General features: G+C 38.9%; 1 protein-coding gene across 1 annotated transcript in view; it reads left to right on the forward strand.

The window, feature by feature from the left end:
• GRID1 (glutamate ionotropic receptor delta type subunit 1) overlaps nucleotides 1–26,416 on the forward strand; it is a 685,893-nt gene that overhangs the window by 568,043 nt on the left and 91,434 nt on the right. The window contains 3 exon segments of the mRNA XM_018042611.1: nucleotides 2,037–2,057; nucleotides 2,059–2,362; nucleotides 3,540–3,678. Coding sequence (XP_017898100.1) covers nucleotides 2,037–2,057; nucleotides 2,059–2,362; nucleotides 3,540–3,678 — 464 coding nt within the window.

Here is a 26,416-nt window from a genome sequence, read left to right on the forward strand (position 1 = left end):
AGCCCGAGGCAAACTGTAATCTACTCTCTAGTCAATAGATTTGCTTTTGCAAATATGTACTATAAAAGCAGTCATACCACACCAGGCTTTTGTCTCTGACCCTTTTCACTTGGCACATGTATTTGAGGTTCATTCTTCTCTGGGATTTCTGTGCCTTTCTGGTGTGGCATCCTTTCCCGCCTGGCATGCCCTCTGTGGCTGTCCAGATAAACCCCTGTTCCCTTCATCTTATGTGATTCTCCTAAATTATTTTTGATTTCTTGTTACCTTGAAACCTTGACTTGGTTCTATTACCTACCTTCTGACTCTGACATCCAGGTTGCTGTATGCAATTAGAGGAGAAAACCACAAGTTTGTCCAGATAGATGCATAAACAATGTGTGGCCTTCCACCTCAGCTGGGCCTTCAGGACAGCCCCAGTTCCTTAACATGGCCTTTACTGGGTCCCTTAGCAACATTCCTTAGAAACTGTTGCAAAATTGTATCTTTCTCCTCAAGCAACCTAAGAATCTCCTATCTTAAACTAGAAAAAAAAGTGCTCCTCTATTAAGGAAAGAAATGAAGACATCTGAACTTGAGAGTCTACTTCAATTTCCTATAAAGATCACATCTGCAGACGTGCGCTCTCACCTCCAGTTTCAGAGTGGGGAGTGTCTTTCCGCCTATCACAGCTCACCCCTCACTGGGGTCACCAGTCACCTCCCTGGCGCCTTCTCTGGACCTGGTTTCATACGTTAGTTTCCCTCCATCCTATGTTGTTAACCTATCCTGATCCCCTAGATTTCCTTCTCAGTCCTTACATATTCTCCAAGCATAAACAGAACAAACAAACACATACACACACCTCCCTGGATCTTGGGTTTCTGAGAAGAGAAGCAGAATGAGAAATGCGCGTGTGGCAAGTGGGAGCGCTGACACGGTTTCCCCCAGCAGTTTCTCTCTTTATTCTCCGTATGTTAGATTTCAGCTTGGCAATCAGTATATCTGCCCCTCCAGCCTGCGTATTGGACCTGATAAAGTTCTTCTATGTAGTTTCCCCCAGTTTGAATATGTAGTTTGGATAAGCTGTCACAACTGGTCATTCTAAAATAAACCTAGTTCTGACAGGCCTCCTACTTAGAGAGCCAAGAGAGAGATGATCACTGTGCAATTTTAATGCTCTTATGCCAGCCTCAACTCAGGCGTAAGGATCTTAGTCTCCACCAGTCTTGGCAGCTTTAACCTCACAATCTAGTTTCATCTTAATGGGGTCTTTGTCTATTTTTAAATTAAGCTCATCTTGGAAAGCAAACATCTTGGGAGGTACTTTTGAGGTCACAGCAGAGGATGTCCTAGGGGCCCCTTCACTGCATGGCTTTACTGAAGGAAGAATCAACCATATGTCTGAGAAGCCATGAGTTAAGGGAAGTGGAAGAAGGAAGATGATCCCTTTTTTCTTGGAATATGCTACTCTCTGGCATAGAGCCTGCATATAAAGCAACTTAGGACTGATACTCTAATGAGATTCAAGGTAGTTGTACACTCTCCATATAACTTCAAAAGTATTTTAGAGAAGAGATATATCTGTGTGGGCTGATGGAGTTTGGAGAGGTTTGATGGAATAATGGAGTGTCCCTGTGGTCTTGAAGTATAGGAAGGATGAAGACGAGTCCAGAAGATAGAAGACAGGGTGGGGAGAAGGGTGGGCAGTAAGATGGAAATACCAGTAAAAGGAAAGAGGTAGTTCACTAAGGGAATCATTAAGAAATTGAAGAAAACCTACAATTCACACAGAAATGAAAATGGTGATAGACTCTTTCCTCCAGAAGTGGTTTCCAAGAGTTTTTAGGGTTTGGGGGAGACATGTGTAAGGTAAGGTGGTAATGGCAATAAATCCTGATGCTGGATTTTCCTTACAATGTTCAAAGTCATGAGGCGTCAACACTCGAAGCCTTTTCCTCTGAGCAACCCAAAGGGCAGCGGACAGGCCTTGGGCAAAGGTAGAACCCAGCAGTAATCTGAGGACTGCCTTCTGACCAGATGGGTTTGCCTTGCAGAGAGCAGATCTGGCCATCTCCTGCCATCACCATCACCCCGGAGAGGGAGAGCGTCGTGGACTTCAGCAAGCGGTACCTGGACTACTCGGTGGGAATCCTCATTAAGAAGCCCGAGGAGAAAATCAGCATCTTCTCCCTCTTTGCTCCGTTTGATTTTGCCGTGTGGGCTTGCATTGCGGCAGCCATCCCCGTGGTTGGTGTGCTGATATTCGTGTTGAACCGGATTCAGGCTGTGAGGGCTCAGAGTGCAGCCCAGCCCCGACCATCTGCTTCCGCCACCTTGCACAGTGCCATCTGGATTGTCTACGGAGCCTTCGTACAGCAAGGTACCTTCCTGGTTTCTCCATGCTGGAGTAACCCCAAGGTCCTGGAGGGACTTGTCTACTGACGACATTCTAGATTCATGTTCCCAAAGTCATTTAAAATGCAATTTTATTAAACTTCTAAGATGGTCCTAATATCATGCTGTACTCCAAGTATTCAGATAGAAAGTAAATGAAATGATTAAAAAAAAGAAAGAACTTCGGGTCCTGATTTTCCTCTTTAGATAAAATTAACTTCTAGTTCTGCTTTGCACTTTCCTCCCCTCCCACATTAGATTGATTGTTATGCAGACGGGGTTGTCAAATGAAACTATCTTCCTTAAATGTGAAGTCTTCATGGGCTAAAAAATCACAATTGTTTTGCAGTCGTCTAAGCAATACTCCAGCCATTCTTGAGATTCAGTCTCCTATCTCAGAGAAATCTTGATAGCAGTTGGGAAGTTACAGTTTTGATGGGAAACAACAAAGTTGCAAAGTTCCTAATGTGAGTCCTGGACTTATCTGCACTATAGCAAATTAGGTATTATCTGCTCGAGAGGTTATATAATAATAGTCAGCAAGGAGCTTTTTTCTGCTACCGCCTGAGACACCGAGGAGGAACGATTGACCTCAAAGAGGCAGCTTTGGACTATAAGTCATATACAATGATTTCTGAAAATCATAGAAAAAAGTCATCTAGTGAGGGCCGAATGTTAATAAAAGTGATATGGTGCATCTCATTTCTGAGGCTTAAAAGACAGCTAGAGAACCCTCTAGGTAGAAGGTAATTTTACATTTACAGAATTCCTGAGACTGTTTCATGTGAATTTAAAACAGATAGGGACCTTACATAGGGTTGCAACCCTGGAAATTCTCGACACAGTGAGGAGAACCTTCTAAGGGGAAGAGTTTGATATTCAGAACTCTACTGTTGGCGTTTTCAGAAACATCCTATCACTAAAAATGCCAAGCCTAGCTGTGCTGTATTTTGTGACCCTCCACCCCTTTCTGAGGTTGGTGGTCCTAGGATTTTATTTTCAGAACTGTCAAGAGTCCACCCTAACCAGCTGGCGGTCACTTTCTTGATCCTCAGCTCATCACCAGGGGAGGTTCCCTATGGCTGGCTGCAGGGCAGAGAACTTCTGAGGACAGGAGTGAGAGCAGAAACCCCAGACCAATCCTCTTTGCCTGTCTCCTGCAGGTGGAGAGTCCTCAGTGAACTCCATGGCCATGAGAATCGTGATGGGCAGCTGGTGGCTCTTCACTCTGATCGTGTGTTCCTCCTACACAGCCAATCTCGCCGCCTTCCTCACAGTGTCCCGGATGGACAACCCCATAAGGTAAGGTCCATTACTCCTTCCAGAAGGCTGTAAAGAGAGAACATAAGCCTGGCCATGGTGGCCTGCTGTCATGGAGGCAGGGAAGGACTCCTCCGGATCTGCAATTTGATGGCAGTGATCTTTAATGCATGAGGAACTTCACTCCTGTTGTATTTTATTTTATGTGCAATTAAATACATGGATAAATTCCCTGACTAGTATTTCTTTGAACATTTAAATTCTACCTGTAACTAATAAGTCAAAAAATTAAAAATCAGCAAGTGAAATGTCCTCAGACATTTCAATATTGATTACAAACTCATTTAATCAAAATTTTATAAACATTTCATTAAAACCACACATCTAATATATTTCTCCAATTCTCCAATCTTCAAACATCTAAAAAATATTTTTTAAAACATGCCAGTTATTGTAGTGATTAGAAAATGTATTTCACTTACAGTTATAAAATTGTAAAATTATTGAAACCAAGAACTAAAAATGTTTCATTTTAACCAAAATGTTAAAAATAGGGCATAAAAGAATTAGTTCAACATAGTGAAATAACTCAGAAATGCCTTTGCTTTATAATCAGAGTCTCACATACTGTGTGAATTACAAAAGAACTTGGATAAAGTGAACGTCCGCTGGCTATGTGGTTGCTAAACTGACCAGTGGCACAGATTTAGTCCACACTTCTTTGGGTGCAATATCAACCTCAGTATCACCTCTTTCTTTATCCCTGATCATGCTTTTCTGTGTCCCTGCCTTTGGTAATTTCTCTAATTCATCATACTTACTGTCATTATATCAATTCTTTGGATCCTCGACCCTAGTCAGGTCATCCATACTCAACCAGCTTCTGTAGCTCCCAAGTGCCTATTTGAAAGAGGAAAGATTCCTTGATTAGGATTAAAAATTAAGAATGATATGGTCTAGTTTTAATTTTAATTGATATTTTTATTGAGATAATTATAGATTCACTTGCAATTATAAGTAATACTGCAGAGAGATCTCAGAATATCTTTTAGCCAGTTTCACCCAATGGTAGCATTTTGCAAAACCAGGATATCAATTGACTGATTCTATTGTATCAATTGACTGATTCTATTCAAATTTCTCCTCTCATGTTTGTACTCATTTCTCTCTGTGTGTGTGTGTGTGTGTGTGTGCATTTGATTCTATACAGTCTTATTGTATATGTGGATTTGTGTATCCACCATCACAGTAAAGATACTAAGTATAATAATTTTGTTTCTACAAGAATTCCTTGTGTTGTTCTTTTATAACCACACCCACCTCCTTCGCACTTCTTTGCCTCTTGTCCCATTCTTAACACCTAGCAGACACTAATGTGCTCTCTATCTCTGAAATTTGTCATTTCAAACACATATTATATAAATAGAATCACACTTTAGGATTAGCTTTTTCTTTCAGTATAATTCTCTGGAGATTCTTTCAAATTGTTGTGTGTATTAATAGTTCATTGCTTTTTGTTGCTCGGTAGAATCCAAGGTAACACAATTTATTTAACAGTCCCCCCATTGAAGGATATCTAGGTTTTTTCCAGTTTGGGGCAATTATGAATAAAGCCACTGTGCATTTGTGGGAAAGTTTTTGTGTGAACATGCATTTTCATTAATAGGTAATACATATCCAAGAATGCAATTGCTGTATCTCGTGGTAACAGCATGTTGAGTTTTATAAAAAAAATGATCAAACTGCTTTCGAGAGTAACTATCACTTTAAATTACTACTATGGATGTAGGAATGATCCAGTTTCTTTGCATCTTTGCCAGTATTTAGTGTATCAGTATCGGAGAAGGCAATGGCACCCCACTCCAGTACTCTTGCCTGAAAGATCCCATGGATGGAGGAGCCTGGTGGGCTGCAGTCCATGGGGTCGCTGAGTCAGACACGACTGAACGACTTCACTTTCACGCATTGGAGAAGGAAATGGCAACCCACTCCAGTGTTCTTGCCTGGAGAATCCCAGGGACGGGGGAGCCTGGTGGGCTGCCATCTCTGGGGTCGCACAGAGTCAGGCATGCCTGAAGCACCTCAGCAGCAGCAGCAGCGGCAGCAGTGTGTCAGTATATTTTTACTTTACCTTCTGATAGTCATGATGTGATAGTGCATTGTGGCTTTTTGCTTCCGTAATGACTAATTACAGTGAATACCTTTTCATGTGCTTATTGCTATATTTTCCTTGATGAAATATATCTTCATGTATTTTGCCCATTTTCTCACTGGATTGTTTATTAATGTTGAATTTTGAAAGTTCTTTATATACTTTAGATACTGGTTCCTTGCCAGATGTATGGTTTGCAAATATTTCCCCCGCTCTGAAGTTTGTTTTTCAACTTCTTAACAAAGTCTTTCACAAAGAAAAGTTTTTCATTTTATGAGGTTCAATTTATAAATTTATTCTTTCGTGAATCATGCTTTTGGTGTTAAGTCTAACTCTGCCAGGTCCTAGACCCTGAATATAATCTTGGATATTTTGTTTGTTTTTCTGAAAGTTTTGTCATTTTCTGTTTTGTAAATTTGGATGTGAAGTTTCCATTTTTAAAATTCATTTGTGGAGTAAGACATTGAGCAGGAATCATAAACAGTTGGATGTGACCTGAATTTACTTTGCAAGCTTGTTGGGGGTTTTGGCAGCTTAGTATGCTGAATATTTAACTTTGAATGACTTTGGTGATGGTAACACTCTTCAGGTTGCCTCTGGTCCCACTGTCCTCTACTTTATTACATATGCCAGCTTCACACTTTAACATATTTACTTTTCAGCATCAAATCATACAAGTTAGTATCCTGTGACATAGAAGACCTGGTTGACTCTTGGGGAGAGAGCAAGACCTACACATCCATGCTATTCATTGTGTGGTACCCAGGCCAATATTGCTGGCATAAGACACTCAGTCCTTACCTCAGATCTCACGAACCAGAATTTGTATCTAAGTAGGTCTCTAAGTGATTTTTATTCGCATTGAAGTTTGGACAGCTCTGCCAACAATTAGAAAAAAATTGATCTGTGAAATCCTCATAGCCTGAAGCGATTGGCTGCAACCAACAAATGCATTTTAATAGAGCTATCCATCAGTTTCTGCCTTCAGGGTACCACAGACTGGAAAAGGTGGTGCATATTAAGGGTACTCAAGAAAAAGAATATGAGACTTACTCCACGTGCCATAAGTTACAGGTATCTGACTAGACTTCCTATCATTAACAGCTATAAACTGGAAACATCTGCTGTTTACAGCATTTTTAACATAAACACAGGTAGATTGCCAAGTTCAGACTTAAATAGGAGAAAGTGGGGAAAACCACTAGACCATTCAGGTATGACCTAAATCAAATCCCTTATGACTATACAGTGGAAGTGAGAAATAGATTTAAGGGACTAGATCTGATAGACAGAGGGCCTGATGAACTATGGACGGAGGTTCATGACATTGTACAGGAGACAGGGATCAAGACCATCCTCATGGAAAAGAAATGCAAAAAAGCAAAATGGCTGTCTGGGGAGGCCTTACAAATAGCTGTGAAAAGAAGAGAAGTGAAAAGCAAAGGAGAAAAGTAAAGATATACCCATTTGAATGCAGAGTTCCAAAGAATAGCAAAGAGAGATAAGAAAGCCTTCCTCAGCAATCAATGCAAAGAAATAGAGGAAAACAACAGAATGGGAAAGACTAGAGATCTCTTCAAGAAAATCAGAGATACCAAGGGAACATTTCATGCAAAGATGGGCTTGATAAAGGACAGAAATGGTATGGACCTAACAGAAGCAGAAGATATTAAGAAGAGGTGGCAAGAATACACAGAAGAACTATACAAAGAAGATCTTCATGACCCAGATAATAACGATGGTGTGATCACTCACCTAGAGCCAGACATCCTGGAATGTAAAGTCAAGTGGGCCTTAGAAAGCATCACTACGAACAAAGCTAGTGGAGGTGATAGAATTCCAGTTGAGCTATTTCAAATCCTGAAAGATGATGCTGTAAAAGTGCTGCACCCAATAAGTCAGCAAATTTGGAAAACTCAGCAGTGGCCACAGGACTGGAAAACGTCAGTTTTCATTCCAATTCCAAAGAAAGGCAATGCCAAAGAATGCTCACACTACCACACAATTGCACTCATCTCACATGCTAGTAAAGTAATGCTCAAAATTCTCTAAGCCAGGTTTCAGTAATACGTAAACGGTGAATTTCCAGATGTTCAAGCTGGTTTTAGAAAAGGCAGAGGAACCAGAGATCAAATTACCAACATCTGCCAGATCATCAAAAAAGCAAAAGAGTTCCAGAAAAAAATCTATTTCTGCTTTATTGACTATGCCAAAGCTTTTGACTGTGTGGATCATAAAAACTATGGAAAATTCTGAGAGAGATGGGAATACCAGACCACCTGACCTGCCTCTTGAGAAACCTATATGCAGGTCAGGAAGCAACAGTTAGAACTGCACATGGAACAACAGACTGGTTCCAAATTGGAAAAGGAGTACATCAAGGCTGTATATTGTCACCCTGCTTATTTAATTTCCATGCAGAGTACATCATGAGAAACGCTGGGCTGGAAGAAGCACAAGCTGGAATCAAGATTACTGGGAGAAATATCAATAACCTCAAATATGCAGATGACACCACCCTTATGGCAGAAAGTAAAGAGGAACTCAAAAGCCTCTTGATTAAAGTGAAAGAGGAGAGTGAAAAGTTGGCTTAAAGTTCAGCATTCAGAAAAAGAAGATCATGGCATCCGGTCCCATCACTTCATGGGAAATAGATGGGGAAACAGTGGAAACAGTGGCTGACTTTATTTTTGGGGGCTCCAAAATCACTGCAGATGGTGATTGCAGCCATGAAATTAAAAGACGCTTACTCCTTGGACAGAAAGTTATGACCAACCTAGACAGCATATTGAAAAGCAGAGACATTACTTTGTCAACAAAGGTCCGTTTAGTCAAGGCTATGGTTTTTCCAGTAGTTATGTATGGATGTGAGAGGTGGACTATAAAGAAAATTGAGCCCTGAAGAACTGATGCTTTTGAATTGCAGTGTTGGAGAAGACTCCTGAGAGTCCCTTGGATTGCAAGGAGATCCAACTAGTCCATACTAAAGGAGATCTGTCCTGGGTGTTCATTGGAAGGACTGATGTTGAAGCTGAAACTCCAATACTTTGGCCAACTGATGCAAAGTGCTGACTTATTTGAAAAGACCTTGATGTTGGGAAAGATTGAGGGCAGGAGGAGAAGGGGACAACAAACAATGAGATGGCTGGATGGCATCACCAACTCAATGGACGTGAGTTTGGATACACTCTGAGAGTTGGTGATGGACAGGGAGGCCTGGTGTGCTGCGGTTCATGGGGTTGCAAAGAGTCGGACACGACTGAGCGACTGAACTGCACTGAACTGAACAGGTAGATTGAAGAAGAAGGAAAAGATATACCATGCAAATTGTAAGTATAAGAGACCATCTCAATATTAGACAAATTAGACTTTTTGCCTTACAGTATTATAGGGGATTACATAGCGATAAAGAACAATTCCAAATATGTTTACACCATATAACAAACATTCAAGTTTATGATATAAAATTTGATAAGTCCTTCCCCCCTTTGCTGGATCACTGGCCTGTCTTCACATTTCACCCCAGATGACTGTAGGTGTCCACATCAGAATGATACAGAATTAGTAGCTTTTTCTGAGGAAATGCTGTTTGAATATCTCCTAACATTTGTAGTTATTTGTTTTATATTTCTGAATTATTGTATCAGATCCGAAGCTCTATCATTATACAAAATGATTTTTTAAAATGACAAATATAGTAGGACAAATAGAAACATCTAATATAGTCCAAATTTTAATTTCATTCTCTTAGAAATTGACATAGCAAATAAGCAAAAAAAAAAAAAAAAAAACACCTTCTAAGGCTGTACGCTACGCTGTGCTCAGTCCGTCAGTCGTGCCCGTCGGTTGGGTGTCAGTCAGTTGTCACCCCTGTGGACTGTAGCCTGCCAGGCTCCTATGTCCATGGGGATGCTCCAGGCAAGAAGAATGGAGCTGGAGCATGTTGCCATGCCCTCCTCCAGAGGATCTTCCAACCCAGGGAGCAAATCCAGGTCTCCCCCATTGCAGGCGGATTTTTTACCATCTGTGCCACCAGGGAAACCCTAATAAGGTTATGAAGATCTAAATAATGCTGTCAACCCACATGACATAATTGACATTTAGAGAACACTATACCCAACAGTCAGAGAAGGCAATGGCACCCCACTCAGTGCTCTCGTCTGGAAAACCCCATGGACGGGGGAGCCTGATGGGCTGCCGTCTGTGGGGTCGCTGAGTGAGACACGACTGAGCGGCTTCACTTTCACTTTTCACTTTCCTGCATTGGAGAAGGAAATGGCAACCCACTCCAGTGCTCTTGCCTGGAGAATCCCAGGGACGGGGGAGCCTGGTGGGCTGCCGTCTCTGGGGTCGCACAGAGTCAGACACAACTGAAGCGACTTAGCAGCAGCAGCAGCATACCCAACAGCTGCAGAACACACATCTTTTTCAAGTGTGCATTCACCAAGATGCAGCATTCATTGGGCCATAGAGTTAAGTCTCAGTCGCAGTCCATTTCAAAATCTGACGAAGTATGTTCTAGCACTATAATTAAGGTAAAATAGAAATCAATTAAAAAAAACTAGAAAATTCCCAATGAAATTTAAATAGCATAATTCTAAACCTATGGGTCAAAGAAGAAAATCATAAAAGAAATGTAAAAACATCTTCTAAGTAAGTGATAATGAAAATACAACATATCAAAATGTGTGGAATGCAGGTAAAACAACGCTTAAAGAAATGTTTATAGCCTTAAATGCCTAATACAGAACCAAAAAATGCATAAATTTGAGATTCTTAGTTTCCCTCTCAAAAAAGATTATAAAAATAAGAACAGGCTAAACTCAAAGCAACTTTAAAGAAAGACATAGAGTATGTTTAACAACATAGAAAGTTAGCAAAGTCTTAATTTGATTTGGTTGTTTGATAAGTTTAATAAAGTTAATAAACCTCGGGCAAGACTATTCAAAAAAAATTAGAGAAACCTGAAAGTATTAATATCAGCATTGAAAGTGGGATTTCACCATGGATCTTTTAAACATTAAGTGAATAATAAGATGATATTATGAACACCTTGGCCCCAATAAATTTAACAGCTTAATGAAATGGATATATTTGTTTAAAAACAGTTTATGAAAACTGATTTAAAAAGAAAATATGAATATTGATAAAGCTATTAAAGATAATAGATTTGTAAGCCTCACTACGAATGAAATTCCAGGCCCAGATGGCATTGCTGGTGAGTTCTAGCCAACACTCAATTAAATAACACTAATTGTGAACTCTTTCGGAAGATAGAGGGGAAAATGTTTTTTAATTCATTTAACAAAACTGATATAATTCTGATACCAAAAGCCAAAAAAGATATTACAAGAAAAGAAAGTCACTGCCCAATATCCCCTATGAACTTAGATGTAAACATCCTCACCAAAATGGTAGCACATTAAATCTACAAATGTATGAACAGGATAATACATCATATTCCAGTGCAGTTTTATCCTTGGGATATAACTTGTTTTAGTATTTGAGAACCAATTAATGTGATTCACCACATTAAAAAAAATCAAGGACAAAAGTCACATATGTTGTCACCTCAAATGATACGGAAAATAACCTGGCAAAATTAAATTCCCGTTCATGATTAATGAATAAATATATAAAAAGAAATTTCCATACCCTGATAACTGGCACAAACAGAGAGCTGACTACTAGCAACGATTTAATGATGCCTTTTCCCTAACAATATTTCAGGCCCTTATGTGACCAACAAGCAATAAAAGAAATGAGGTTGTATAGACTTGAGAAGGGTCTTCCCTGGTGCCTCAGACAGTAAAGAATCTACCTGCAATGCAGAAGACGTGGGTTCGATCCCTCGGTTGGAAAGATCCCCTAGAGAAAGGAATGCAACCCACTCCAGTATTCCTGTCTGGAGAATCCCATGGACAGAGGAACCTGGTGGGCCACAATCCTTGGGGTTATAAAGAGCTGGACATGACTGGACCACTGACACTTTCACAGATGTGAGAAATTCCACTGTCTATTTTCTGATGACATGATCATCTTTGTGAAAAATCCTAACAATCTTTTAATAAAATTGTCTAATAAATAAATCTTCATAAGTTGCCAGAAACAAAATCCCTATATAAAAACAAATTATGTTTTCACATACTAGTAAACTGCTGGGAGGGATTGGGGGCAGGAGGAGAAGGGGACGACAGAGGATGAGATGGCTGGATGGCATCACGGACTCGGTGGACGTGAGTCTGAGTGAACTCCGGGAGGTGGTGATGGACAGGGAGGCCTGGCGTGCTGCGATTCATGGGGTCGCAAAGAGTCGGACACGACTGAGCGACTGAACTGAACTGAAAACCAACAATTGGAAGACAAATTTAAAAAAAAATTACAATATCCCCAAAGGTATAAAGTTCATAGGAATATTTTTTAAAGTGTATAAATATTAAACTCTTAACAGAAAATTTAGTGGAAAATGTCATCAAGAAAAATTAAATATCTAAATAAGTGGAAAGATATCCAATATTCATGGATTTGAATTCTCAATATTGCTGAGATGGCAAATCTTCCTAATTGAGCTACAGGTTGAATACAATATCTATTAAAACTCCAGCAGACTGCAGAAAATAGAACTGGAAAAGGTGACTGAGGAACAGAATTTGGAAAAAGAACAAAGTTGGACGACTGGCACTACGTGATTTCTGACTTCCTGCAAAGCTGCAGGGGCATTCTGCATGTCCTCTGTCTAACTGGATTTAATCTTTTTTCTCAGTGCTCTTGCTTTCCTGGCTTCACAGTACTCCTCGAAGACTGCAGTTAATTTTCTGCTCCATGGCCTTCACTGAGCTAGTTATTTTGGAATGCTCCCCTATGCTTTTGACCTAGCCAGCACTGACTCATTTGTCAAGTCTCTACTCAAATGTCACCTCCTCATAGTGGCCCTTCCTGGATACTATCACCCTTTTCTGTTTTTCTCTTTCATATGCTTCAGTACTTTTCTTTCTTTCTTTCTTTTTTAGTACTTTTCTTTCTTAGCAGTTGTCATGTATAAATGAATTTATGTGTTTACTGTTTGTTACCATGCATCCATCTTTCTAGATCATAAATTCCTTGGATCTGGATACTGAGTTTGTTCCCCATTGTATAACCAACCCTTGGCACAGTGTCTGGCACAGGTCAGCTGCCATAACAAAGTATCATAGACTGGGTGACCTAAACAATAGGAATTTATTTCTCATAGCTCTGCTCCTGCTGCTGAGTCGCTTCAGTTGTGTCCGACTCTGTGCGACCCCATAGATGGCAGCCCACCAGGCTCCCCCGTCCCTGGGATTCTCCAGGCAAGAACACTGGAGTGGGTTGCCATTTCCTTCTCCAGTGCATGAAAGTGAAAAGTGAAAGTGAAGTCACTCAGTCGTGTCCGACTCTGTGCGACCCCATGGACTGTAGACCGCCAGGTTCCTCTGTCCATGGGATTCTCCAGGCAAGAATACTGGAGTGGATTACCATTTCCTTCTCCAGAGGATCCTCCCACCCAGGGACTGAACCTTGGTCTTCTGTGTTGCAGGCAGATTCTTTACCATCTGAGCTACAGACCCACCTCCAAATATCATCACATCAGAGATGAGGGATACAACAGGTGAATTTGAGGGGAGAGCAAGCATTCTGTCCATAGCATTAACTATGCATGCCTAATATATGGTAAATGGCTGAATTAATTTTTGAAGGAAAATTTGTTCTTTTTGTTAATATATAGAGAATGGGGAACTTTGAGTAGGATGAGTCAAGATATAGAGGTTAGCTCAGCAACAAAATGTCCCTTCCTGGTGTCAAACCTATCTGAAGTTGAATGAACACCCCTGGGAGACGATGAACTGCACATCCCTAGAAGTGTGTCTGCAGTAGCTGGGGATGAGGAATGTCACTCCTAAACTCTGATGTAATATGTTCTGTGCTCCCTGCCCTTTGGGTCACACTCCATGTATAGATCTGTATGCAAAGGAGCTGGCTTTGTTTTCTGTTAGTTTTTCTTTCTTTATTTTTATCTTGAGGGCAAAGGCTTTTATGTTAGATACACAAGTCTGTCTCCTGCTGGGAAAAATGTTAATAGAATACCTTTTACTAAAGGTCGCAATGGAGATTTTCTGTATCTTTTGATTTTTTTTTTCATTGTCCCTTTTATTCCTCTATCGCTCCTGTATTCATGGATCCGTAGAATCGCAGGAAATGCAGCTTGCAGTCTGTGCACTGCTTCACATTGGAACCATGAGATTCATGGATTGAAAAGCTCCAGATTTTTATGGCTATGATAAATCATCCACAGGCACAAACTGGCTGTAGAATTTGTATTCAGACTCAGGCTTATGAGTCTGCAGTGTATTAGCAAACTTGGTATCATTCAGGAAAGCTGGTGCATGAGGGGGAGATAAACTGCACCACCCCTGTCGTAGGGTACATGTTCGTTTCATTCTTGTCACATCTAGAACTAAAGCATCATGCGGTGAGAGAAACATGAAAGGCTTCGAACCCACTTCCCTGAAGCAGGTGTTGGGATCCTAAATAAATGTAGAGACAGGGCTTCCTCAGGCTTATTGTGTAGACTCTTCAAGAAGATGACCCTTCTCGATGGCTACCCTAAAGTGTCATACCCCAGGGACTCAAATTGCAATATCTCACACCTTCTAATTTTAAAAACTAGACTGTGCTCTTGAATGCTTTTAAGTCTCCAGGAAAATTGAGTGGAAAGTATAGAGAGTTTCCAAATACCTTCTCCCCCAATATCCCCAATAATTATTCAGTTCAGTTCAGTTGCTCAGTCGTATCTCACTCTTTGTGACCCTATGGACTGTAGCACACCAGGTCTCCCTGTCCATCACCAACTCCCAGAGTTTACTCTAACTCATGCCCATTGAGTCGGTGATGCCATCCAACCATCTCATCCTCGGTTGTCCCTTTCTCCTCCTGCCCTCAATCTTTCCCAGCATCAGGGGCTTTTCCAATGAGTCAGCTCTTTGCATCAGATGGCCAAAGTATTGGGGTGTCAGCTTCAATATCAGTCCTGCCAATGAATATTCAGGACTGATTTCCTTTAGTATGGACTGGTTGGATCTCCTTGCAGTCCAAGGGACTCTCAAGATCGTCTCCAACACCACAGTTCAAAAGCATCAATTCTTTGGTGTTCAGCTTTCTTTATAATCCAACTCTCACATCCATACATAACTACTGGAAAAACCATAGCCTTGACTAGATGGATCTTTGTTGACAAAGTAATGTCTCTGCTTTTTAATATGCTATCTAGGTCGGTCATAACTTTCCTTCCAAGGAGAAAGCATCTTTTAATTTCATGGTTGCAGTCACCATCTGCAGTGATTTTGGAACCCCCCAAAATAAAGTCTGACACTGTTTCCACTGTTTCTCCATCTGTTTGCCATGAAGTGATGGGACCAGATGCCATGATCTTTGTTTTCTGAATGTTAAGCTTTAAGCCAGCTTTTTCACTCTCCTCTTTCACTTTCATGAAGAGGCTCTTTAGTTCTTCTTCACTTTCTGCCATAAGGGTGGTGTCATCCACATATGTGAGATTATTGATATTTCTCCCAGCAATCTTGATTCCAGCTTGTGCTTCCTCCAGCCCAGTGTTTCTCATGATGTAGTCTGCATATAAGTTAAATAAGCAGGGTGACAATATACAGCTTTGACGTACTCCTTTTCCTATTTGGAACCAGTCTGCTGTTCCATGCCCAGTTGTTCTAACTGTTGCTTCCTGACTTGCATATAGGTTTCTCAGGAGGCAGGTCAAGTGGTCTGATATTCCCATCTCTTCCAGAATTATTATTATTATTTTGCAGTAATATGGTGCATTTGCTGAGCTGACAGTGATACATTGATATTAACTGAAGGTCATAGTCTACCTAGGGCTCATTCCTATAGTGTATGATAGGTAGATTTTGATAAATATATAATGAGATGTATCCAGTATCATTGTAGCACACAAATAGCTTCACTGTACTAAAAGTTCCCTGTTCTCTATTCATCCTATCCTCTTTCTCTGAATTTCACTTTTTATTTTATGTATTTATTTTTATTTCTTGGCTGCATTTCACGGCATGTGGGATCTTGGTTCCCCAGCCAGGGCTCGAACCCATACCCCCTGCATTGGAAGCTCAGTGGGCCATCAGGGAGGTGCCCTGAATATGATGTTGACTAAGCAGAAACTGAGATCCTTCTAAATACCTACCTGTTCCATACTCTCCAGACAACTCTGTAAACAGTTTATTTTCCTTCTACCTGCAAAATTTCTAAAATGGGTGTCATTTCTGTATTCTTTCTGCCATATCCAGGTCTTGATGACCATTTAGTTTCTTACAGCAGCCTTCTTTTTCTTTCTTGGAGAACTCTTTCAAGCCTTTCTCTGTGTTGCCAGCAGAAGCATCTTTGTAAAATAAATTCTGATCAAGTCAGTCCCTTACTTTTACATTTCCAGTGGTTCTGCATACATTTCAAGTTAACAGTTCAGCTTCTTAACACCCTATCTTCTCTTGACTTTAGCCACCTCTCCAGATTCAACTTTATAACTATATATATGTTCCATTTTGTCTCAAATTGCTAAACCTTGGTGGGTATGTCAATGTATATACTTCCAGTACTTACCTAGTGTAAGAGTTAATTTTCTTTAAGATGCAGGTTTTAAAAAACTTTGTATGGTTTTCCTTCCCTTACTTTTTTTGATGGCAGCTTCCTTATAGAACTTCTTAAACTGAATTTTAGCTGTTGTTGTTGTTGTTGTTGTTGTTGTTGTTGTTTTGGTTCTTTTTGTGTTTCTATCATCAGACTGATTAAACTGAGTTATTACTTTTCATTTATATCTCCTTCATTAGACCATGAACCCTTTGAGAGTAGAAACATTCATATTAGGATTCTCTATCATAAGTAAAGGACTTGGCATTTAGCTAGAACTTCATAGAGTTGGACAAATGCTTGAATGAATGGATAAGGGAACTTAACAGACTCAGGTGACCTAGAATTAGTAGGAAAATAATAATGAAGATGAGCATTTGGGAGCTGGAGGAAGAAATGGCTGGATGTAGACAGAAAGTAGTGAAAACAAGGCTGCTGGTAAAACCAGGGAGAAAAATATCTGTTGCTGATAATGAGTTCCTCAATGGGCTTTGATATTGTCACGTGGGACATTTGGGTACCAGCAAGGCTCTATCAAGCATTAACAAGAACGAGGGACACAGTGCAAATTTGAAGTGAGATCGCCCAGTGTACAACAGGACCCTGATTCCAGGATCCTCAGCAGTGGAAATGAGACAGTCTCACTGGGCTGGTGATTGTTCTTAGTGTACAGTGACTGTGGAACCATCCATCTTCCAGCCAATCCATAGTGCTGGTTCTTCGTATTCAGTAACCCGAGAACACCTGGGTTTCTTTCTGTTTTTAACTGTCATTAATGGTTGTGTTCAGGTTTTAATTTCTGCTTATTTAGCAACATATCCATTCTTAAATACACAAATCATAACTACTAAAAAATACAGCATCTCCCTAAAAAGTGAGTGTCTTGTTATAACTAGCTAATGTTGCTTTGTAAACCCAAAACCTTTTAGTACGTTTACATAAAAACTCTCATAAGGTCTTAAAAACATCTGTGATGAACCTCACACAGTGAGTACTACCCCAGGAGAGTTGACAGTAGTTTCTTATTGTCTGCAAAGTCCATAACTCTGTTTGAAGATTATGGAAGGTCATTCATTTTGTTTTAATAAACTTAAAAAAGACCTAAGTAAATCCCCTACCAAAAGTTAATGGTTCTTAATTATATGATGTGATTTTTTTAAAAGAAGGCACTATTATTGCTAAAATTGTCCCATTTTATATGACAGTAAATTAAAGATGACACAGCAAAGATGGAAAAATACCCCTTAAATTGGTTTTCACTTCTCTGTGTACCCGGACTTCTTCCAACAAGCCCAGGTCAAGTGTTTTAGAAAGTAACCAGGGCATTCAAATATAAATCATAACTACTAAAAGATACAGCATCTCCTTAGAAAGTGAGTACCTTATTATGGCATATTTGGGGCCATGTGGTTCTGTTCACATTTTAATTGTTACAGAAAGAAAATAATGTGTTTATAATGCAAGTCATGAGAAGTTTGGGGGAAAGAGGAACTGTCTTATTGAAATTTATTACAATAGACACAAAATAGAAAAAGAGCTAGACATAACTTGGCAGTTATCTTGGATTATAAGAAATCTCAGCTTGGGGCTGGTGCACTGGGATGACCCAGAGAGATGATATGGGGAGGGTGGTGGGAGGGAGGTTCAGGGCTGGGAACTCATGTGAAAAAAAAAAAAAAGAAATCTCAGAGGTCTTTAAATAATAAATGATTTAAGTATTAAAATGATAATTGTCTCATCACAAATGATCCCAGTGAGGAAGGGACAGCAAGCCGATGCTCAGGGCATCTCCCATGGGGTCAGGTGGCCCAATGACAAGTACAGAAGTTGAGAGATGGTACACAGGGTGCTGAGATAGGCATGTCACTTGAAAACATTTGCAGCTAGGACCACGTTGCAGAATTAGCTTCAACTAGGGAAAAATGCTGAACAAAACAAAGCCAGAGTTTAGGTAGAATTAATTTCTAAACTCTACTTTTGATTTTGAAACTATCACAAAGAAAGAGGATGCCAGTGCTTCAGGAATACCGGGTGGTCTGAATGGATGATAAAGCAGAATCGCTGCTGCAATACGAAAACCATGGGATTTTAGCCTTGTACCAGCATAGGAGCTTGCTGTCTGTGTGATTTTAGATGGTCACTTCATAGATCAGAGTCTTAGCTTTCTCTTCTCCAAAACAGACAGAAACCGACCAGTTCAGTGATGTGTTATGTCAGTTAATTAAACTGAACTTTATTAAATCCAGCATGGTTTTGGCATTCAGTTGGTCCTCAATCAATCAATCGTCTTTCCCTTGATGCCTTTTAAATCTTGCTTCCAGACTGAATTGAATAACTATCCTAAGACACTGGAAATCTGCAGATATATATGCGAGTGTACTGCTTATAATATTTTAAAATGGAAATAGTATCAGATTCTTGATGATGGTTAAATATCTAACCTTTTGAAAAACAGTTGGATTTTTTATTTGGTAGGTTAGTGAATTAGATGCGCAACTATGGCAAAATTTATAAGTGGTTCATTTGGAAAGAGACCCTTGGATTCTTTGAAAGGAAAACGTGATTCCTAGAAGGTGGTACCGACTCCCCCAAAACAAATCATATTGGGTTAAGCTGCTGCTGCTGCTGCTAAGTCGCTTCAGTTGTGTCCGACTCTGTGCGACCCCATAGATGACAGCCCACCAGGCTCCCCCGTCCCTGGGATTCTCCAGGCAAGAACACTGGAGTGGGTTGCCATTTCCTTCTCCTAGCCTCTTTCAATTTGTGTTTGTTTGTGTTTGGCACATTAGATTGGCAAATTAGAATAATGGTATATTATATCTTAATTTAAGCAATATATTTGGTGGGCTTGTATAGTAACCTTGTGAATAAGATGAAAATGTGGTTTATAGTTAGATAGGTTTTAGTTTGATTTAAAAATGTCCCAAACTGTTAATAAAATATTTGATTTGACTTGGCAGATGGTTGCCTGATTGAGAGGCATAAAGTTCTGACCTTGGAACCACTGTATTCAATAATCATCAAAGACATATTAAGTCATACTAATCAAAGACATATTAATCAATTTCCCAGATGAAATAAAATTTCAAGGACATATACTATGTTTCATTATGAAGTTTATTAAAAATATGTATTCATTAAAGACAAATACACAAATCAAAGTACAAAAATACAAGACTGTGCATGTTAATGTATACTTATTTTATCGCAGATTTAATTCATGGCAAATTCAAATAGGTATAGTTTATTAAAATCTTTCTCTTTAAGATAAGTTTGAAAAGTAGAGTGTTGTTCCTCCTGATGATATTTTTGAAAATCCTTTTTATATGCAATTTTCTCCATATTTGGGATTTTATTGTTAATTTAACTCTTGATTGTTTGAAGTATGCTTTTGATAGGGGTTTCAACAACAGACTATAGGCATTTTCTTTTCAAAACTGCTTCATTTCTGGTTTTTAAGATGTGAAGGATAACTCAATGGATCCAAGTTTGTATTCACTAGCATGAAGACTGCACCTGAGAGGCAGTTTTAATTTTCTTCCTTTGGATTTGTCCTGCTCCCCGTTTTTTAAGCTCGAATTTTAGGGTTTTGACAGATTTATGTTAGCATGTGCACAGACAGTGTAGATTTATTTTCACTGATTTTCCTTTGAATGGGATGAACCCTTTCAACGCTCCTGTTCTTATATTTTGTTCCTTTGTTGTATTTTACGATTTTTTTTAAGTGCAACTTTGTCTATTATTTCTACCATACATGTTTGCTTGTATCGTGGTAACTCCTGTATTCTTTTACTCTGCATTCAGAGCCCTCTTTTGAACTGTGTCCTTCATGCAGTTTATTCTATGTTCTCTGCCATCAACATGGATTTCATCTGAGCAACTACAGGTTTTCATCTGCAGTTCTTTATTTTATAAACCTTTGTCCTTTACAATCACCCTGTTGACTTTTCACTGCTTAGTTTTCTATGAAAACTCTTTTCTTCTCAGGCTCTCTGTACCAGTTCCAAAAATGTTTGCAAAGGAAGAGTGCATTTTCTGTTTTACACAATTGTAATTTTTGAGTGATTGTGACATTTTATCCTTTTCTATGGTTATTTTACTAGGAAGTTGGGAAACCAGTGATGTTAGACAGAAACTGTCTTCAGTGGAAACATCTTAGGATGGTTAATATGTTGACTGATAGAATCAAGATGCTAAATGATATCAACAAGATGGAACAAAGTGCTGAAACCAACAAGCTGGATAAATGAAATCTGACAGGCTGCCTGAAAATAATCAGCTGCTTGTGTACAGGACAGGAAGGGGGCTGCCTGACTGGGTGTATTTCCAGGCTTACACATTCAGCTCACTGCTCTGCTCATTCTCCTGACCTTCCCAGCCAATCTCATTCATTCTGAAGGCTTCAATTACCACCAGCTGCAGCAGATGTGACATTTGCAGCCCTGGTCCAGGCCAAGCACCTCAAGTCAACTTGTTCAACCCTGAGCTCATTAGCTCAACCCCCAAGCCATCCCACCAACATTATTCATTTGTTGAAGAGCATCACCATCCACCAGGTCACTCAGTCGTCCTTAACCCAGCTTGTCCCCCTTTCCCACAGGAAATCACTTGCCGCCTATACATTCCGTCTACTTCATTATTATTTCTCAGGATCTTCCTTCTTCACTGAACTTTCGGATCAAGGGTTCATACACCTGAATGACTTCCTCCCCATGTGTTTAAATCCATCTTTTCTGCTTTCCTTCTATCCATTTCCTTCTCAGCATCTTTATAAAAGACGAATTTGATCATGTTATTTCCCATTTCCACCCTGCTCTAAAAAGTCTGTTAGTGATTTTCTGCTAGAAGTAAGCTCTTTTAGAAATCACTGAAGGCAAGAATATTATCGTTGCCTGCCTTTGCAGCCTCACTCTTCTCCATTTCTTCTCATACGTGTTTTAATCACAAGCTGTCTCTGTCCTTTTGCATCATTTTTTCCATCATGGAATACTAACCCTCATCCTCCTGGAAAATTCATAATTTTCTATTTCAATCTGTCCTCTATGAATCCTTCTGTGATCTCCCTGACTCTGAACAATCTTATTTTTCCATCCTTTTCCAGGACTTTACACATATCAGTATTAATGTCCAACTCCCTCTGTGCTTAGTCACTCAGTCGTGTCCGACTCTTTGCGACCCCATGGACTGAAGTCCGCCAAGCTCCTCTGTCCATGGGGATTCTCCAGGCAAGAATACTGGAGTGGGTAGCCTTTCCCTTCTCCAGATTGTATCGTTGATATACTGTATTTCCTATACAGTATATTAACATTTAAATATTTAACATTTAAATATTTCTGTGGTTTTGAATACAGTTATTCTACTGTCGGTATATCAATCAATTTCAGGTTAGTTTCTCCCACTCCTAACACACACTCACCATCTGTTCTTTGTGACACTTTACTCTTCCAGGCCTGCTGAAGTTCTTTTCTTCTTGAATGGTTCTTGAACTTTTCTAATTTAATTGAGGCTCCTTTCTTTAAGCTTCCTTGTCACACTGTCCTTTCCTGGCATGGGGTGCCTCACTGTCATTGCCACATGAGTCTTAGAAGAATAGTTGTATTCTTTTTGATGAGTGTGTCTTATACTTACCATAAAAATTCAGGTAAAAATACTAACCATCACTAAAATTCCTCCCCTTCCCTCTAAAACCATCAATATTTCCATTTGGAGAAAATAATTTTAGGTGTCTGGCTCTGCATATTTATGAATATAAAGATGTAATCTAGGAAACAATGGGGTCATAAGGTCAAATTTATTTTTACTAAAAAAAATTACATTTTACACTTATTTTTTTCTTGACTTTGAAGAAAAATGAAGAAAGTACAACTAAAGATATTGCTGAAATTTGATAAATATTTATTTATGGCAGGAAATATTAGTTGCTAAATTATTCTTTGTAATTATAAAATCAAATCTGAAAAACTCAAAGAATCCAAGTACCTTATAACCATCTGCTTCAACTATTTGAATCTCTCATTTCTACTATGAAAAGAGAAATACCATAAACAGATATCCTCTCCATTTCCCTGAGCATTACTTTTCATTTTAAAAATTAATTATTATATTTACATGGTAAAAATTATGACATTTACATTACTTTTCTGTAACCACATAACTCAGGATTGCCAAATGTTAGTTCTGTAAGTACATAAATTCAGGATTTGCTTAATATTTGTAGCATAGTTCACATCTCATTAGTTATTTTGGGTTTTGTATGAAACATTTAAATTGTGAACAAAAATAAAAAATAATATAACAAAGACTTATGCCCCACCACCCAAATGTAGCAAATGTTACTTAATCAGTTTGTTTCAAGTTATGTTTTTGAAATAAAATCTTACAGACACAGTTGAACACGCAGTTTCATTATCTTTTATTCTACCCAGGTGCATTTGTAACATGAATTCAGAGTTTTTTGAGTTTACATATATATGTATGTGTATATATAATTTTATCATATATAACATGCATCTATAAATAAAAAATAGTATTATTTTCATATATTTAATATCTTAATATATTCATATCTATATATTTAACATATTCAGTGTAATATTTTTATTATCTTCCAATGTATATGGATAGTATTATAGCATATAATCTGTATACAGTAGAAGCTCTTCTGTGTATTGTCTTTTATAATCAATATTTTTTGCATAAAGTTTTAGTCCATTTATTTAGACACCCATATGGTGGAGGATATTTTAATTATATAAGCATATATTTACCTATCTCGGGTTCGATCACTGGGTTGGGAAGATCCCCTGGAGAAGGAAATGGCAATCTACTCCAGGACTATTGCCTGGAGAATCCCATGGACAGAGGAGCCTGGTGGGCTACAGCCCATGGGGTCGCAAAGAGTCGGACACGACTGAGCGACTTCACTTTCACTTCTACATTGGATTGTTTCCCATATTTTGCCAGTATTGACAGCACTGCCTTATGTGTTTTTGTCTGTGTTTGATGAATACATGGATATGTTTCTTGGGATACAGATTTGAGCTAGAATTGCTGGCTCATTGGTAGAGGCCCATTTGATTTTATTAGATATTGCCAAAACACTCTCTAATGCGGTTTAGCAAATTTACATTCTCAATAACTGTGAAGGAAAATACTCATTGTTTGTCAATGTTCTGAATATTTGATCTCACACATTTCACTTTTGGAAATCTTATGTCTGACATGATATGTTATGACTATATTAATTTGCAGTTTCCTGATTACAAGTGAGGCTAAACATTTTTCCAGAAGTTTATTTCCACTTAGGCTTTTTTTTGCACATTCCCTTTTCATACTTCTTGCTTTTCTTCAATCGGATTATTAGTTTTAATCTTATTTAGCGTGCATTTATCTGTTCCATGTATGCAACTATTTTCTTCCTATCTGGGCTCATATTTTATTTTTTTACAGTGTCTTTTACTGTGAGGAAGATTTTAATATTAATAGAGTCAACTTTATCAGTTATCCCTTTAGGGTTTGTTCTGTTTGTATGTTATTTTAAAATATCATACCTAACTCCAGGTCATATAATTTGTCTTAAAAATTGCACGGCATTGATTTTTCACAGATAGATTTTTTTATCCATCATGAATTTATTTTAGAGACTATCATTTAACGTGTATGAGTGAACTACTCTTACAGCACCAATTATTGAAAAATCCATGCCTTCCCCTGTGATTCTTTTAGATAAGTATTTCATTTTAGAATAGTTCTTATTTACAGAACAGTTGAACTAATAGCATAGAGGATTTCTGTATACTTCTCCCCTAGTTTCTCCTATGGTTAACATCTTATATTTGTCATGACTAAAATACCACATTTGCCATTGCTTTTAAAGTTACTAGTAGCTCAATGCCACAGTCTATTTGGATTTCACCAGTTTCCTCCAGTATCCTTCATTCATTCCAGGATTCCATCCAGAATCCCATATTACATGCAGCTATCATGTTTCTCCTTAGTCTGTGACTGATCAGACTGTCCTTGTTTTTCATGACCTTGGAAGTTTTGAAGAGCATAGGTCAGATATTTTGTGGAATGTTCCTCAGTTGGGGCTTACTTGTTTTTTTTTTTTCCCCCCATGGGTTTCTGGGAGGAAGATCATGGAGAAGAAATGTCCTTCTTACCTTCTCATAACATCATATAAGGTTTACGTTCTATGACATTACTTATTACTGGTGATGTTAACCTTGTTCATCTGGCCAAGGTAGTGTTTACCAGGTTTCTCCAAAGTGGAGTTATCTTTTCTGTCTTTTTGATGTGGACCATTTATAAAGTCTTTATTGATTTGTTACAATATCAATTCTGTTTTACATTTTGGTTTTTTGGCCAAGAAGCATGTGGGATCTTAGCTCCCTGACCAGGGATTGAACCGGCACCCCATGAATTGAAAGGTGAAGTCTTAACCACTGGGCTGCCAGGGAAGTTCTAAGTTACCTTTTCATGTTTTCCATACTCTGTCCTTTGGAAGTGAGTCATTAAGCACAGCCTAAGTCAGGGTTGAAGGGTTAAGTTCCACTTCCTGGAGGAGAGAATGTCTGCATAATTTATTTGAAGTTTTTCTTGAAGGGAAATTTATCCCTTCTCCCCATTTATTCAGCTATTAATTTTTATTAGTATGGACTCATGAATATTTTATGCTTCAAATGATAATTCAGTGCTACTGTGTTTATTATGTTGCTCCGGTTATTTCAGCTGTGGCCACTGGGAGCTGTTTTGGGTTGGCTCCTTTGTCCTTTGACATACCCCTTTTCTTCTTTTTTTAAATTTATTTTTTGATTGAAGGATAATTGCTTTGCAGAATTTTGTTGTTTTCTGTCAAACTTCAACATGAATCAGCCATAGGTATACATATATCTCCTCCCTTCGGAATATCCCTCCTATCTCCCTCCCTATCCCACCCCTCCAGGTTGGTACAGAGTCCCTGTTTGAGTTTCCTGAGCCATACAGCAAACTCCCATTGGCTATTTTTCATATGGTAATGAAAGTTTCCATGTTACTCTTTCCATACATCTCACCCTCTCCCCACCTCTCCCCATGTCCATAAGTCTGTTCTCTATGTCTGTTTCTCTATTGCTGCCCTGTAAATAAATTCTTCAGCACCATTTTTCTAGATTCCATATAGATGCGTTAAAATATATTTACCTTTCTCTTTCTGACTATTTCACTCTGTATAATAGGTTCTAGGTTGATCCACCTCATTAGAACTGACTCAAGTGCATTCCTTTTTATGACTGAGTAATATTCCAATCCCAAAGAAAGGCAATGCCAAAGAATGTTCAAACTACCGCATAATTGCACTCATCTCACGTGCTAGTAAGTAATGCTCAAAATTCTCCAAGCCAGGCTTCAAGCAATACGTGAACTATGAACTTCCAGATGTTCAAGCTGGTTTTAGAAAAGGCAGAGGAACCAGAGATCAAATTGCCAACATCCACTGGATCACTGAAAAAACGAGAGTGTTCCAGAAAAAACATCTTTTTCTGCTTTATTGACTGAGCCAAAGCCTTTGACTCTGTGGATCACAATAAACTGTGGAACATTCTGAAAGAGATGGGAATACCAGACCACCTGACCTGCCTCTTGAGAAACCTATATGCAGGTCAGGAAGCAACAGTTAGAACTGGACATGGAACAACAGACTGGTTCCCAATAGGAAAAGGAGTACGTCAAGGCTGTATATTGTCACCCTGCTTATTTAACTTCTATGCAGAGTACATCATGAGAAACTCTGGACTAGAAGAAGCACAAGTTGGAATCAAGATTGCTGGGAGAAATATCAATCACCTCAGGTATGTCATAAGGATGACACCAACCTTATGGAAGAAAGTGAAGAGGAACTAAAAAGCCTCTTGATGAAAGTGAAAGAGGAGAGTGAAAAAGTTGGCTTAAAGCTCAACATTCAGAAAACGAAGATCATGGCATCCA

The sequence above is a fragment of the Capra hircus genome, chromosome 28 (genome assembly GCF_001704415.2).
Source record: "Capra hircus breed San Clemente chromosome 28, ASM170441v1, whole genome shotgun sequence".
Lineage (NCBI taxonomy): Eukaryota > Metazoa > Chordata > Mammalia > Artiodactyla > Bovidae > Capra > Capra hircus.